General features: G+C 40.3%; 1 protein-coding gene across 3 annotated transcripts; it reads right to left on the minus strand.

The window, feature by feature from the left end:
* Window positions 1–206: 206 nt before the first annotated feature.
* Window positions 207–11,422, minus strand: LOC110534101 (matrin-3). 3 transcript variants are annotated; one of them, XM_036990508.1, is made up of 21 exons: window positions 11,281–11,422; window positions 8,557–9,104; window positions 8,194–8,255; window positions 8,016–8,054; window positions 7,811–7,911; window positions 7,658–7,701; window positions 7,223–7,339; window positions 6,627–6,752; window positions 6,363–6,527; window positions 6,012–6,136; window positions 5,417–5,915; window positions 2,908–3,001; window positions 2,742–2,761; window positions 2,496–2,624; window positions 2,145–2,267; window positions 1,873–2,001; window positions 1,668–1,795; window positions 1,290–1,404; window positions 978–1,125; window positions 724–845; window positions 207–459 (listed from the first exon to the last, which is right to left on the minus strand). In XM_036990508.1, exons 2-21 carry the CDS (start codon window positions 9,070–9,072, stop codon window positions 433–435), a joined length of 2,829 nt encoding a protein of 942 aa, XP_036846403.1. In that variant the 5' UTR covers window positions 9,073–9,104; window positions 11,281–11,422; the 3' UTR covers window positions 207–432. The 3 variants fall into 3 exon arrangements, with proteins under 3 accessions (XP_036846403.1, XP_036846404.1, XP_021474447.1); XM_036990509.1 differs by lacking the exon at window positions 11,281–11,422 and adding an exon at window positions 10,187–10,207; XM_021618772.2 differs by lacking the exon at window positions 11,281–11,422 and adding an exon at window positions 9,821–9,999.
* Between the last annotated feature and the right edge of the window lie 510 nt (window positions 11,423–11,932).

The raw sequence follows: 11,932 nt of genomic DNA on the forward strand, positions 1-11,932 counted from the left end.
TCTGCTGTCACAGTCAAGAACCAGATGGTTCTCTGGGTTATGGCAAATTCTGGGATGTAGTTCCAGCCAATCCTTTCCACATGTCCTTGATAAATGACATTTGACCATTAAAACAACCATAGGCCTCTGTCAAATATGTTAAAGGTCAGTAGGTTCAGAGTAAATGTTTGCCTTAAGGTGAAAAAGGTGCTTTCCAGAAGTCAAAGAATAAGTCAAATGTTTGTTTATTCAATAAGAGGAAACTAAATCCAGGTACTATTCATAACCACAGAAGGGGACTACATTTCGTAAATAGGCTGCATTAATTAATTTCAAATGGGTAACTGTTGTCAACAGTAACAGAAGAGACTGGAATGTTAAACTGGACAGAAACGTTTATACTAAAACGGCCTTCCTCTGGGAAGACCACAGGTGGATGACAATCCTCTCAAATCAGCCGAGATCTATGTCCATCTTTCTCTGAAAGAAAATTAAATCAGAGTACATTTTCAATGCATTATCTAAATGAACCCATAACCAAGAAATACAGTTAAAACCGATCCCCTAAAAAGTCCCATGTCTTTCCATTTGGTTGAGATTCAACAAGCATAGGTGATACTAGCTTGAGTAAACAAGGTTTGAGAAATGTTGAATGTATTCTGGCCTCCAAGGTCAAAAACATTTTCTTACAAATACACCACAAAGTATGATTCATAAGACTGACTTTTCATAGTTGAGAATTACCTTAAGGTTCAGATAATGTTCCTCACTGCTACAGTGGACTGATTTGGCTGTTTCCCCATTGGTGTAGAAGATGTTGCACAGCTTGCAGAAGAATCCAGTCCTTGGCACCAGATAGTCTAACCCTGCAAGTAAAAGGAGAGCGAAAGGGTTGTTATCACAATATGGCACTAAAAGCTCTTTAGCAGATCCCTGTCACACCTGATAATAAAAATAGGCAGCCACACAAACATAAGTCAGTTTCTCTAGCATCTTACCAACAGGGTTGTCAGGTTGATAAGGGCCCAGAGGTTCCTTCTGCTTCTTCTCCTCCTCCTCCTCTGGGATAGCTTCCACACCACTGGCTTCCTCACCCTCAGGGTCCCCACAGACCCGCTCACTGTCAGACACAGGGCTCTGGACATCCTGACCATACAAAAACAATCATGTCTTTCACTCATTCGTTCTACTTAGCCTGAGAGACCAACACCAATAAATATCTTCACTCTTCTCGGTGTTAAGTGGATTGACTGAAATCTTTCACCTTGTTTAAATTAAGGAAACAAAAACAGCAAATAACCATCTTTCACCTCTGGATAGGGGCTTTTGGTTGACTGGCCATTAGACTTTTCATCTCCTTGATGATCTCTTGATCTTCTGTTGTTCTGACCAGCCAACCACAGCTCATATTTGACTGGTGGCTTCCTGTATCAGAAGATCAAAATACAATGTCACGCAGTACTAGATCATGAAAGTGTACTTAGATGCATCACTCATACATTCCAGTTTAACAACATTCTTTCTCAGATTATTTAATTGGCTGTATATTCTTCCAATAGATTCCAATCAATTGAACTGGCAGTGAACATGGACTGCATACTAGCATTCTTCAAATTCCATTTAGTCTAACTATAATTTCCATCATCTACTCTATTACATATTGTTAGGGGTCATTGAAAATTATTTACCAGTATATTAGTGAGTCTCCCTTTTTGCACAAACTGACTCTTAACAGAGTCCCGTAGAACTTGTGTGGACGTTGGAAGTACTTCACCATTTTCTGAGCGGCTTCCACGCTCTCCAACTGGATATAACACTGAAAAAAAATAACATCCAAGTGAAAGTCCTTTATTATTAGAACCCCCCCCCTAAAAAAAGGGCCGGTGAAACTACCTTTCCATGATGCCAGTTCAAATTATAGCCAGTGATTTTCCCGAAAGGCTGGGCAAGTCGTAAAAGAGAGACGTCAGAGTACTTCTGGAGTGGAAGCATACAAATGTAGATGGATCTCCCACTAGGCCTCTATATTGACAGAAACAAAGTCACATTACACATAACACATCTTTGTGTTACAAATATTGACTCTATACTAGGTGTAGTTTAGTTAATAACTAAATTCTCTCATCAGATGCATAATGTGTACAGCATAGATACACCAAACCCACCTCCAACTTTTTCTGTGAAAAGCACATGCTAACACTGACTGGTTTCCTCAACAACTGTCCTTTTCCTTTGTAGAATTTCACCATTTCACGTACTTCCTCAGTAGTTTCAAGCTCTAACCATGCCTGAAAATATAGGAAATTCTCAATGTCATACAAACTAGGACATTAAATGCTTGCACAAATCAGGGGTTGAGTAAAGAAATTTCTCTCTGTATGCCAAAATGCATGAATATCAAATTGTTATTCACCACTGTTGCTATGACATCTAGTTTTCTTCATGGGATGGAAATAATGTTAAGTACCATACAAAATAAATACACTGATCTGCAAGTAACATAATTATGAACATACCTCCTTTCTGAGGAAGGATATGGCATGGTCGACAACTTTCACGTTTGCTTGCTCTGCCAGTTTCAATAGGGCCACCGCCATGTTTCCATAGCCCTTTCTAATTGGGCTAATATGGACAACTTTTCCATCCTGTAGAAACAATTTTACTGCGCAACCTACTATCAATAATGTTGGATAAAACAACTTTTCTACACTTGACACATTCTAACTACATGTTTCTAAATGATCATTTTGAGGAATACCAACCCATGAAGCACCCTTTGACTCTGCAAATAAAAACAAAAAGTAATTATAACTATAAATTATAAGCTGCAGATTATTTTCTTAATGTGTTATGCACACTGGCTAAACAGGCATAATAATTATGTCTATTGCTGCCAAGTAATAAAATTTTTCATCATTCATTGCTTACCCAGCGGCGTGTCCCCTCCAGTACTGTCGTCAAGTTCATCCAATGTAACAAAGTCATCCATATTCTCAGGGAAATCCATGTCATCCATATTGTCCTGTTGGAAATAAGTCCACAACATCAATAAGTTAAAGAATTTGAGTTTCAAGTTCCACAGTGCTGCACTAGAACCATATCTTATCTCATGACAAATACTTGTTGCAATGGGAAACTGTAAAAAGCTGCTCAAACAATGAACATAAAAGTATGTAAAATTGTATTCAATAGTCTTGAACTATGATATAGATCCATGTCTCAAAGCTAGGAAGTGAACTCTGTGGCTGCACTATTACAAATTAAATTGACATCTTAAATATGCTCAAACCTCTTGGTCAGTCCAGGTTTTTACCATGTTAGGGCTGAACAAATAGGCATGTCTACTGATCCATACATCTACAATGCTTGGCTGACTTGAGCGATTAAGTGCCTGTTCTGGATTACTACTGTCAGTCTAGGTTTTCTGGAAACAATTGGAGCTTGTACAGAGATGGCTCTATAACCTTTGATATTAAACCATGGAACGTAAGGAGATCCTTCAAAGCTGATCTCCATCTGATTTGTAGGGCACTCATAAAACTGATGGAATTAATAGCCCCTGAGCAAATAACATTGCCTTCAGAAAGTATTCACACCCCTAGACTTTATCCATTGTTGTGTTAGCCTGAATTTAAAATTGATTACATTTAGATTGTGTGTCACTGGCCTACACACAATACCCCATGTCAAAGTGGAATTATACTTTTAAAAGTTTTGACATGAATTAAAAATGAGAAGGTTAAGTGTCTTGAGTCCAATAAGCCTAAATAAGTTCAGGAGTAGAAATGTGCTTAACAAGTCAAAAGTTGCATGGATGCAATAAGTGATTAAAATGATTTTTGAATGACTACCCATTCTCTGTACTACACACAGATAATAGTAAGGTCCCTCAGTCGAGCAGTGAATTTCAAACAAAGACCATGGAGGTCTTCCAATGCCTCGCAAATAAGGGCTCCAATTGGTAGATGGGAAAGCCCCCCCCCCAAAAAAAAATACATTGACTATGCCTTTGAGCATGGTGGTTATTAATGACACTTTGGATGGCGTATCAATACAACCAGTCACTACAAAGATATAGACATCCTTCCAAACTCAGTTGCTGAAGAGGAAGGAAACCACTCAGGGATTTCAACATGAGGCCAATGGTTACTAAAACAGTTCGTGTTAAATTGCTGTGACAGGAGAAAACTGAGGACAGATCAACAACATTGTAGTTACTCCACAATACAAAACTAAATGACAGAGTGAAAGGAAAGAAGCCTGCCCATAATAAAATATTCCAAAACATACATCCTGTTTGCAATAAGGCAAAGAAATTAACTTTATGTCCTGAATACAAAGCGTTATGTTTGGGGAAAATTCACACATCACCGAGTACCACAAATTTTCAAGCATGGTGATGGATGCATCATGTTATGAGTATGCTTGTCATCGGCAAGGACTTGGGAGTTTAAGGATAAAAATAAACTAAATAGAACTAAGCACAGGCAAAATTCTAGAGAAACCTGGTTTAGTCTGCTTTCCAACAGACACTGGGAGACAAAATCATCTTTCAGCAGGCCAATAACCTAAAACACAAGGCCAAATATACACTGGAGTTGCTTACCAAGACAACATTGAATGTTCCTTAGTGGCCTAGTTGCAATTTTTAAAATCTATGGCAAGACTTGAAAATGTCTGTCTAGCAATGATCAACAACCTACTTGACGGAGATGAAAGAATGTGTAAATATTGTACAATCCAGGTGTGAAAATTTCTTAGACTTACCCAGAAAGACTCACAGCTGTAGTCGCTGCCAAATGTGATTCTAATACATAATGACTTGGGTGTGAATACTAATGCAAATTCAATATCTGTACTTACTTTCAGTACATTCGCAAACATTTATAAAACATGTTTTCACTTTGTCATAATGCGTATTGTGTGTAGATGTGTGAGACTATGTAATACATTTTAAATTCAGGCTGTAACAACAAAATGTGGAATAGTTCAAGGTGCATGAATACTTTCTGAAGGCACTGTAAGTAGTGTGCTATGGTATCAAGCAAACTCAATATTCCAACAAGCCATGAGTCAAACCGGGCATTGCTGACATGAGTCACAGAAAACATCTTGACTGTTTGTCTAGATTGACGAGGTTCAGAAGTGTCAGATACATTTTATTTGCCACTGAAACTTCTGCCAGATTTCAGTGGTTCTAGGCAATAGATGACCACATCTGTTTCAACTGATCAGTGGAGGATCTCACTCAACAAAACTACATTCTCAGGAATGCTCCCAGAACTTCAACCAAGTTGAAGAGTTGAAGCACACATGCTTTAAGAAGCCATTGCTAGGAACCCACATCTTGGTTACTTGACAAACTTATTTTCAATTCTGGGAACAATGAGCCTTTTGTTGGTTCTGATCACAAATATAAATGAAAATAATTTCTTACATCTTCATGAAATCTCTCCTGTTCCATCATGTTCTCCATTGAAACGTCAGCATCACACAGAGCTGGATCATCGGCAGCCTTGATGTCAGAATCCTCCAAGGTATCGTCTACCAAAAGTTCTGAGATTTCGGGTTCCCCCTTATCTTTAGAATCAGCCACCAGAGAAGCACTTTTGGAAGAAGCAGGGTTTTTAGTTGCAACACCAGCACCAACCTCATCACCTGACAAGCATTGTTCAGGTTCCACCTGGATACCCTTTCCATCTAGATCTTTGTTTTCCAAATCAACGTCCTCCTCCTTGATGTCCTGCTTGACCTCCTCTGAGGTGCTTTGTTGACCTTCTCCTTGTTCCATCACTTTCTCAGCAGGTTGTTTGCCTGTACTGGGTTTCTCTTCATTCGTGGAGTTTGAGGTTTTGCAAGTCTCCTCGCTCTTGTGTCTGCTGCTGCGGCCTTTACTAGAATCTGCTCTTCTGGATGTGGTGGAGTCAGGACTTTCTCTACAAGGCAAAAACCATTGAGGTAAACTTCCCTGAGACATACTTCCTGATGAGTCCCACAGAAAAATTGGTCGCCATTGCCCCAGTCTTACTTACCTCAGGCGCTTCAGTGACGATGACAAGTATACTTTGACACTCTTTCCATTGATCTTGAGGGGGTTGGAGTGGTAGTACTTCACCATAATGTCAGCATCCTTCCAATCTACCATCTCAATCAGGACCTGCAGATGAATAAGGGAGGATTCATTAGACGAAGCTAGAGAAGGTACTGCATAATGGGAGGTTTGTGTTGAATTGATCTATTCTAGTCATACAATCCCATGCTATTCTGAATTTAAAATAGATACACTGCATTGTTACTGTTAAGAACTTGTCTATTTGAAATCACCAGAGCGATTTGCAGAATTTGATTGATCACACTTTAATTCCGTATTGCTCAAACCTTACCTGATCACTTGAAAATGTTGAATGCCGCACATCCCCAAACATCTTGGCGAGATCAAGAATCTCTGATTCTCTTTCCTTCCCAGGAGGTAGGTGGGAAAAACAAACCACTGTATTGGTAGCTTGTTTGGTCGGCCGTTTTTCTGGTGGTTCATCCAACCTTGGCGGCTAAAGTAAAAAACAAGCTCATACTGGGATCTCTGTGATTAATACTTCTGTATTAATTATTATCATTATCTCAAACTTTTAACAGACAGATGCACTTACATGAATACTGCACACCATCGGTGACAGGTACAGAGTCAACTTATTTCCCTTCACGAATGCTTGCTTTTCACTGAAGTGATTCACCATATTGACTGCCTCTTTGTGAGAATCAAACTCCAGGAATCCCTGTAACAAAAAGACAACACTGAATCATTCAATAGACATTCAACTACAGATGTTGCAGCTTTAACATTCTCTAAAAAAGTTACAACATGTAACCTTTTGGGCGACCCAACCAAATTCATATGGAAATTAGTTATAGCTGTCATTCTCATTGAAAGCAAGTCTAAGAAGCAGTAGATATGTTCTATGTACCCCATTTCTATGCTTCCCATGCTTAAGTTTCATATTTCTTTCAGTTTTGTACACAAGCGTCAAACAGCTGAAAATACAATATTTAGTTATTGAAAAAATATTTCACTGCAGTTTAGATGGTACAACTATTCTCTACAGTAGAGTTGCTTGTTTTGTCAAAAACTGAAATTAGGCAAACTATTTGAATTTTTGCAGCCATGAAATGGTGCAGTGATTTCTGAATAGTGGATCTTTAAGGGTTGAGTGCTTATTCCTCCTTTTTTAATCAATGTGTAATTTACCTTGCAGGGGAACACCAGATGTTTTACAACCGTGCCGAATGGCTTGGCCAAAGTCATCAAGTCTTCTACACCAACAGAGCCAAGGGGAAATTTTGTAACCACCACCTTTGTGCCAACCTAAAGCAAAATATAAAATCACACATTCAAGCATGTAGCTTTAAGCAAATTAACTCCATCATAAGAAGTTAATGATATATTTAAAAACATATTTACTAGGCAAGTCAGAACAAATTCTTATCTACAATGACAGCCTACTGGGGAACGGTGGGTTAACTGCCTTATTCAGGGGCAGAATGACAGATTTTCACCTTGTCAGCTTGGGGATTCGATCCATCAACCTTCCGGTTACTGGCACAACGCTCTAACCACTAGGCTACCAGCCACACCAAATAATCTATTTATAAGAAAACATCACCACAAAAGGGGCATCATTACCTTGGGCTTCAAATAGTGTCTTTCTGGTGCAGACCAGACTTCACCTAAAGATGAAAACATGAAAGGAGACAGTATTTATTTTCAAGTGGTTTGCAATTGGGCCTTATTTGGTTTGGATCAAACTTGACTTTGGAACGGGTCTGGTGTTATCACCTCCTACGCGGTCTGAGCTATGTTGTCTCTTGTACGGCATAGCAGGACGTGGCGTTCTCCTGGACGGTGAAATAGCATCTCTACTTGGGATGGAGTTGGACCTGGAAGATAACGTAAACAGTGCTAAGTAAGAAGAGGAACAGCTAATGATTTTACATCATGACATGCCTGTTTTCAACATGAAGCTTAATTTCATTCCCCTCACATTTCCTTCCGGGTATCAGGTCTTTTCCAATCTGGATATCTGTAAAAAAAAATAAAAAATAAAAAACAGAAAATAAACAACTAATTAGAATAAAACCAGGTAATAGGAAATATATCAATTGATTGTGACCTGTATCAGCCCATTCTCTAAATGTTTTACGTTGCATGTTAACACTTACAGACGCAGGAGTTCTCGACAGCCCTCCACGTGGCTTAATCCATTGACATGATCCTTCCATTCCTGTGAAAAAAGCGAACTCATTAAGCTAAATGAATGCCAGCACAGCCAGAAGAGGACTGGCCACCCCTCAGAGCCTGGTTCCTCTGTAGATTTATTCCAAGGTTCCAGCCTTTCTAGGGAGTTTTTTCTATTTACCGTGCTTCTACATCTGCATTGCTTTCTGTTTGGGGTTTTAGGCTGGGATTCTATATAGCACTGACATCTGATGTAAAAAGGGCTTTATAAAAGTATAAGAGTGTTGATTTAAATTACATAGATACACAGTACAAAAGCAAGAGTATTGGAATATAACAAAGCTTACCTTAGTAGAATTCAACATGCATAAGCATAGAGAGCATGTGTGTGGGTAAACCTTGGGCACAACTCCATGAAAATCATCCACTTGATAGGAGAAAGGAAACCTTTGCTGGGTCTCGGATGGTTTTTCCCTTGAGGACCAATTGTGACGGGAATCTCTCGTCTCAGTCCGCCGCTCTGGTCGACTGTGAATCTCCACTCTCCTATAGTCAGTGTGACAATGGCTGTTTGACCGGCGAGGTACTGCAGGGGGACTGTCCCGTTTGCTAAGGACTCCATCATCTGTATCCTCCTGCCGGCTGTCTCTCTCTGGGGAGGCCTCTCCCTGCTCCTCTTGCTTGGCTCGATTGGCCTTCAGTTGCATTATCAGATAAGGCAACGTCTCCACACTGATCTCGTTCTCTGGAATCTGGGCCAGAGCATCCACGTCTTCGGGAGAGAGCCCCAGAGTGGCATATAAGTTCATAGCTCCATCACCAGATCCTTGGTGTGCAGAGCTGTTTCCCTCACTGCCCTCCATCCTCAAACATCCAGGGCACAGAGAAGTTTATTCTGAAATGGGGGGAAAGGTGTTCTAAAGGAGTTTCCCAAACTTGGTCCTCAGGACCCAAGGGGTCAAGCACATTTTGGTTTTTGCCCTAACACTAGACAGCAGATTCAAATGATCAAAACGTTATGCTTAGTTGATTAATTGAATCATCTGTGTAGGAATACAGCAACAAAAAACAAAAAAAACGTGCACCGAGTTTGGGAAACCCTGAACATGTCTAGTTACATCAATGTGGTTGGGTAAAACGTGTAGGCCCTACAGATGAGCCTTAGGAAGAAAGTATTCTTAGCACGACTGTGAAACTGAAAATGTGTCATCTTCAATGGCTCTCTGGCTGTTCTTCATTTGCTGTGGGTAGCTAGTCATTTGCTACAGTAGCTACTTAAATTGGAGGGGGCTTCAGCACAACAACAGCCAGTTGTTGTTAACTAGCTAGCTACACATCTTTAGCTCTGCTAAATTAAGCCAAATATCACCTCAACCCGATGAAAAAAATATTAGCAAGCAAGTACCATGTAGCTCTAATGTTACTGCATTATTGTTGGCTAGCAGCACGCACCGTTGGAGAATGCTGCCTTGCTGACCACAGCCAGGAAGCTAGCTAGCAAGAAGCTAACCATAGCTTTCTAGTAAACACAGACATAGTTTCGGGTTGAATGTTTACGCATACAGTTCCACTACTACATGGAATGCACATTGTGAATGCTGTAAAACATACCTTTCAAGGAGCCTCCTTTCTGGGTATTTCGTTAAATTTAGTGGCTACAGTCTGACCAACGATATTTATAATTTATCCATCTACCAGCGACATAAAAACAGTAGCTTATTCCCTTAACGGAATTTCAGAATAAAAGTCCCCCACGTAATTACATTACTTCTTCTTTTGTGAGGTTTAACGGCGGTTGGCATCCAATTTGTTGCATTACCGCCACCCACTAGACTGGAGTACATCTCCCTTATACTTTGCTTGAAAAATAAAAATGGACTAAATAAATACCCTACCATCTAACACTACACTCACTAATTTCTAAATGATATAAAATAAAATTAACAACACAATTTAATTAAATGTATTTATTCCTACCTCATGCCTGGAAGGTTGGGACACCACTTAACACACCCTGTAACTCTTCTGCTGTCAAGTCTCGCCCACCCAATATCTCTCTGCAGCTGCCACCACAACCTCCATTTCCTGTGAATTCCGTTCCATCCCTGCAGTACAGTTGATAACCATTGCTATAAATGCTAAAAATCCAATCTTACTGAAACATTTAACTTTTTGGCCTATCCCTCTGTACGGGTATACATCTACTACTCTCACCACTCCACCTTAACCCATCTTCCTCTACTTTCTTCACTGCCTCAGCATATGACAACTTCTACTCTACTCCTGGAAACCTCAACCTGCCTCTCTCGCACCGGACATTTCTGATCCCCAGCTCCATGGGCACCAATACAATTAACACATTCCTCTACTTTCCCCAATACTACACATTCCTTTGTCTCATGCCCTTCTGCACATTTCTCACACCTTGAACCCTCCCTCCTGCCACATGCACTTAAGCTTGACACCTGTAACATCGTAATGTATTCGGCTCATACAGGATAACTTATATATCCTAACTTCACTTTGTCGGGCAAAGACTCAACTTCAAAACTCAAAAGAACAGACAATGACTCTTCTGTTTCCGCACTCTCGCCACCCTGTCTGCGAGCATCACATACACCGGGAATCTTTCCCCTCAGCTGGTCAACTTTTATATTTACTGCTACCCCAGTTATCATTCTTTTCATTGGTGCCCTTTTCTTGATAGCGAAACAATACACTTTTCTTGCCGCCATTCGTTTTACTCCGAGCGCATTCTCCCGCTGACCAACAGAAACAATTATCACTAGAACACTTCTGGTTACCCTAACCGATTCCACATTACCCAACTATTTTTTTCACCCACCGTGAAACCACAAATGAATCAACCAAAAGGCAAGAGTCCACTTTTTCCAAAAACTTCACTCCTACTGTCACAGACTCATCTTTTTCCTGATCCTCAGTGCCTACCTCGGTCTCCGATAACTTCACCACACCTATCACCTCCGATACTTCGCCCTTTCTCACTTCCATTTCTCCTCCTGTCTTCAGCTCCCTCTACTTACACTTTCTACCATTCTTCTTTAACTTACCATCTCTATTTTTCCCCACAGTTTTTATCCCGACTCAAGCTCACTCTCTTCTTCTCCCTCTTTTTCCCTCCATTCCTCCTCCGTTTTCCAAGTATACATTTGTTATATAAATATTCATACACATAGCTCATATAAACAAAGACATTCCGTCGTAAGAACACATACACCCAGCCATAAGACTGACCCCCTCTTCCTTATATAAACACACATCTCATCTCCCTCTAACTGGCCGGTCCCAAGAGCAAAGAACTTTTGCTGTGCACCAATGGGGCCCGCTCTGGCTAGAGCAAGGCCCGCCTCCAACCCTCCGACCAGTCAAGAAGACCGAAACGACAAGACTCCACCTACTTTATTCTATGTATAAAAATGAATGTAACCATTGTATAGGCCTCTTTTTCACCTGGCTCCTTGCCGAGTTATGTGAACTAGGTCCGTGCACGTAAAACTGCGGGACAAGATATCTCTGACTCATTAAAACTGTCTTTTGTTACAACTGAAATCCACTCTGTCCAGCGTCCGTGATTTGGTCTCAACTCTCCAGTATTTGAACACTAACAAAATTGGTAGCAGAGGATGGTTATTCTTGAATTCGATCTATTATAAGTTAGTGTGAGAGGACGAGACTGATCACGGCTAAAAAATCAGACGGAAG

The sequence above is a fragment of the Oncorhynchus mykiss genome, chromosome 10 (genome assembly GCF_013265735.2).
Source record: "Oncorhynchus mykiss isolate Arlee chromosome 10, USDA_OmykA_1.1, whole genome shotgun sequence".
Lineage (NCBI taxonomy): Eukaryota > Metazoa > Chordata > Actinopteri > Salmoniformes > Salmonidae > Oncorhynchus > Oncorhynchus mykiss.

Excerpts from the sequence above, each read along its gene's own strand:
- LOC110534101 (XM_036990508.1), bottom strand. The coding sequence starts at position 9,072 with ATGGAGGGCAGTGAGGGAAACAGCTCTGCACACCAAGGATCTGGTGAT. Across the intron at positions 7,340-7,657 it reads GACACTATTTGAAGCCCAAG|GTTGGCACAAAGGTGGTGGT; the intron begins GTAATGATGCCC and ends ATTTTGCTTTAG. Across the intron at positions 1,405-1,667 it reads GGAGACTCACTAATATACTG|GAAGCCACCAGTCAAATATG; the intron begins GTAAATAATTTT and ends CTTCTGATACAG.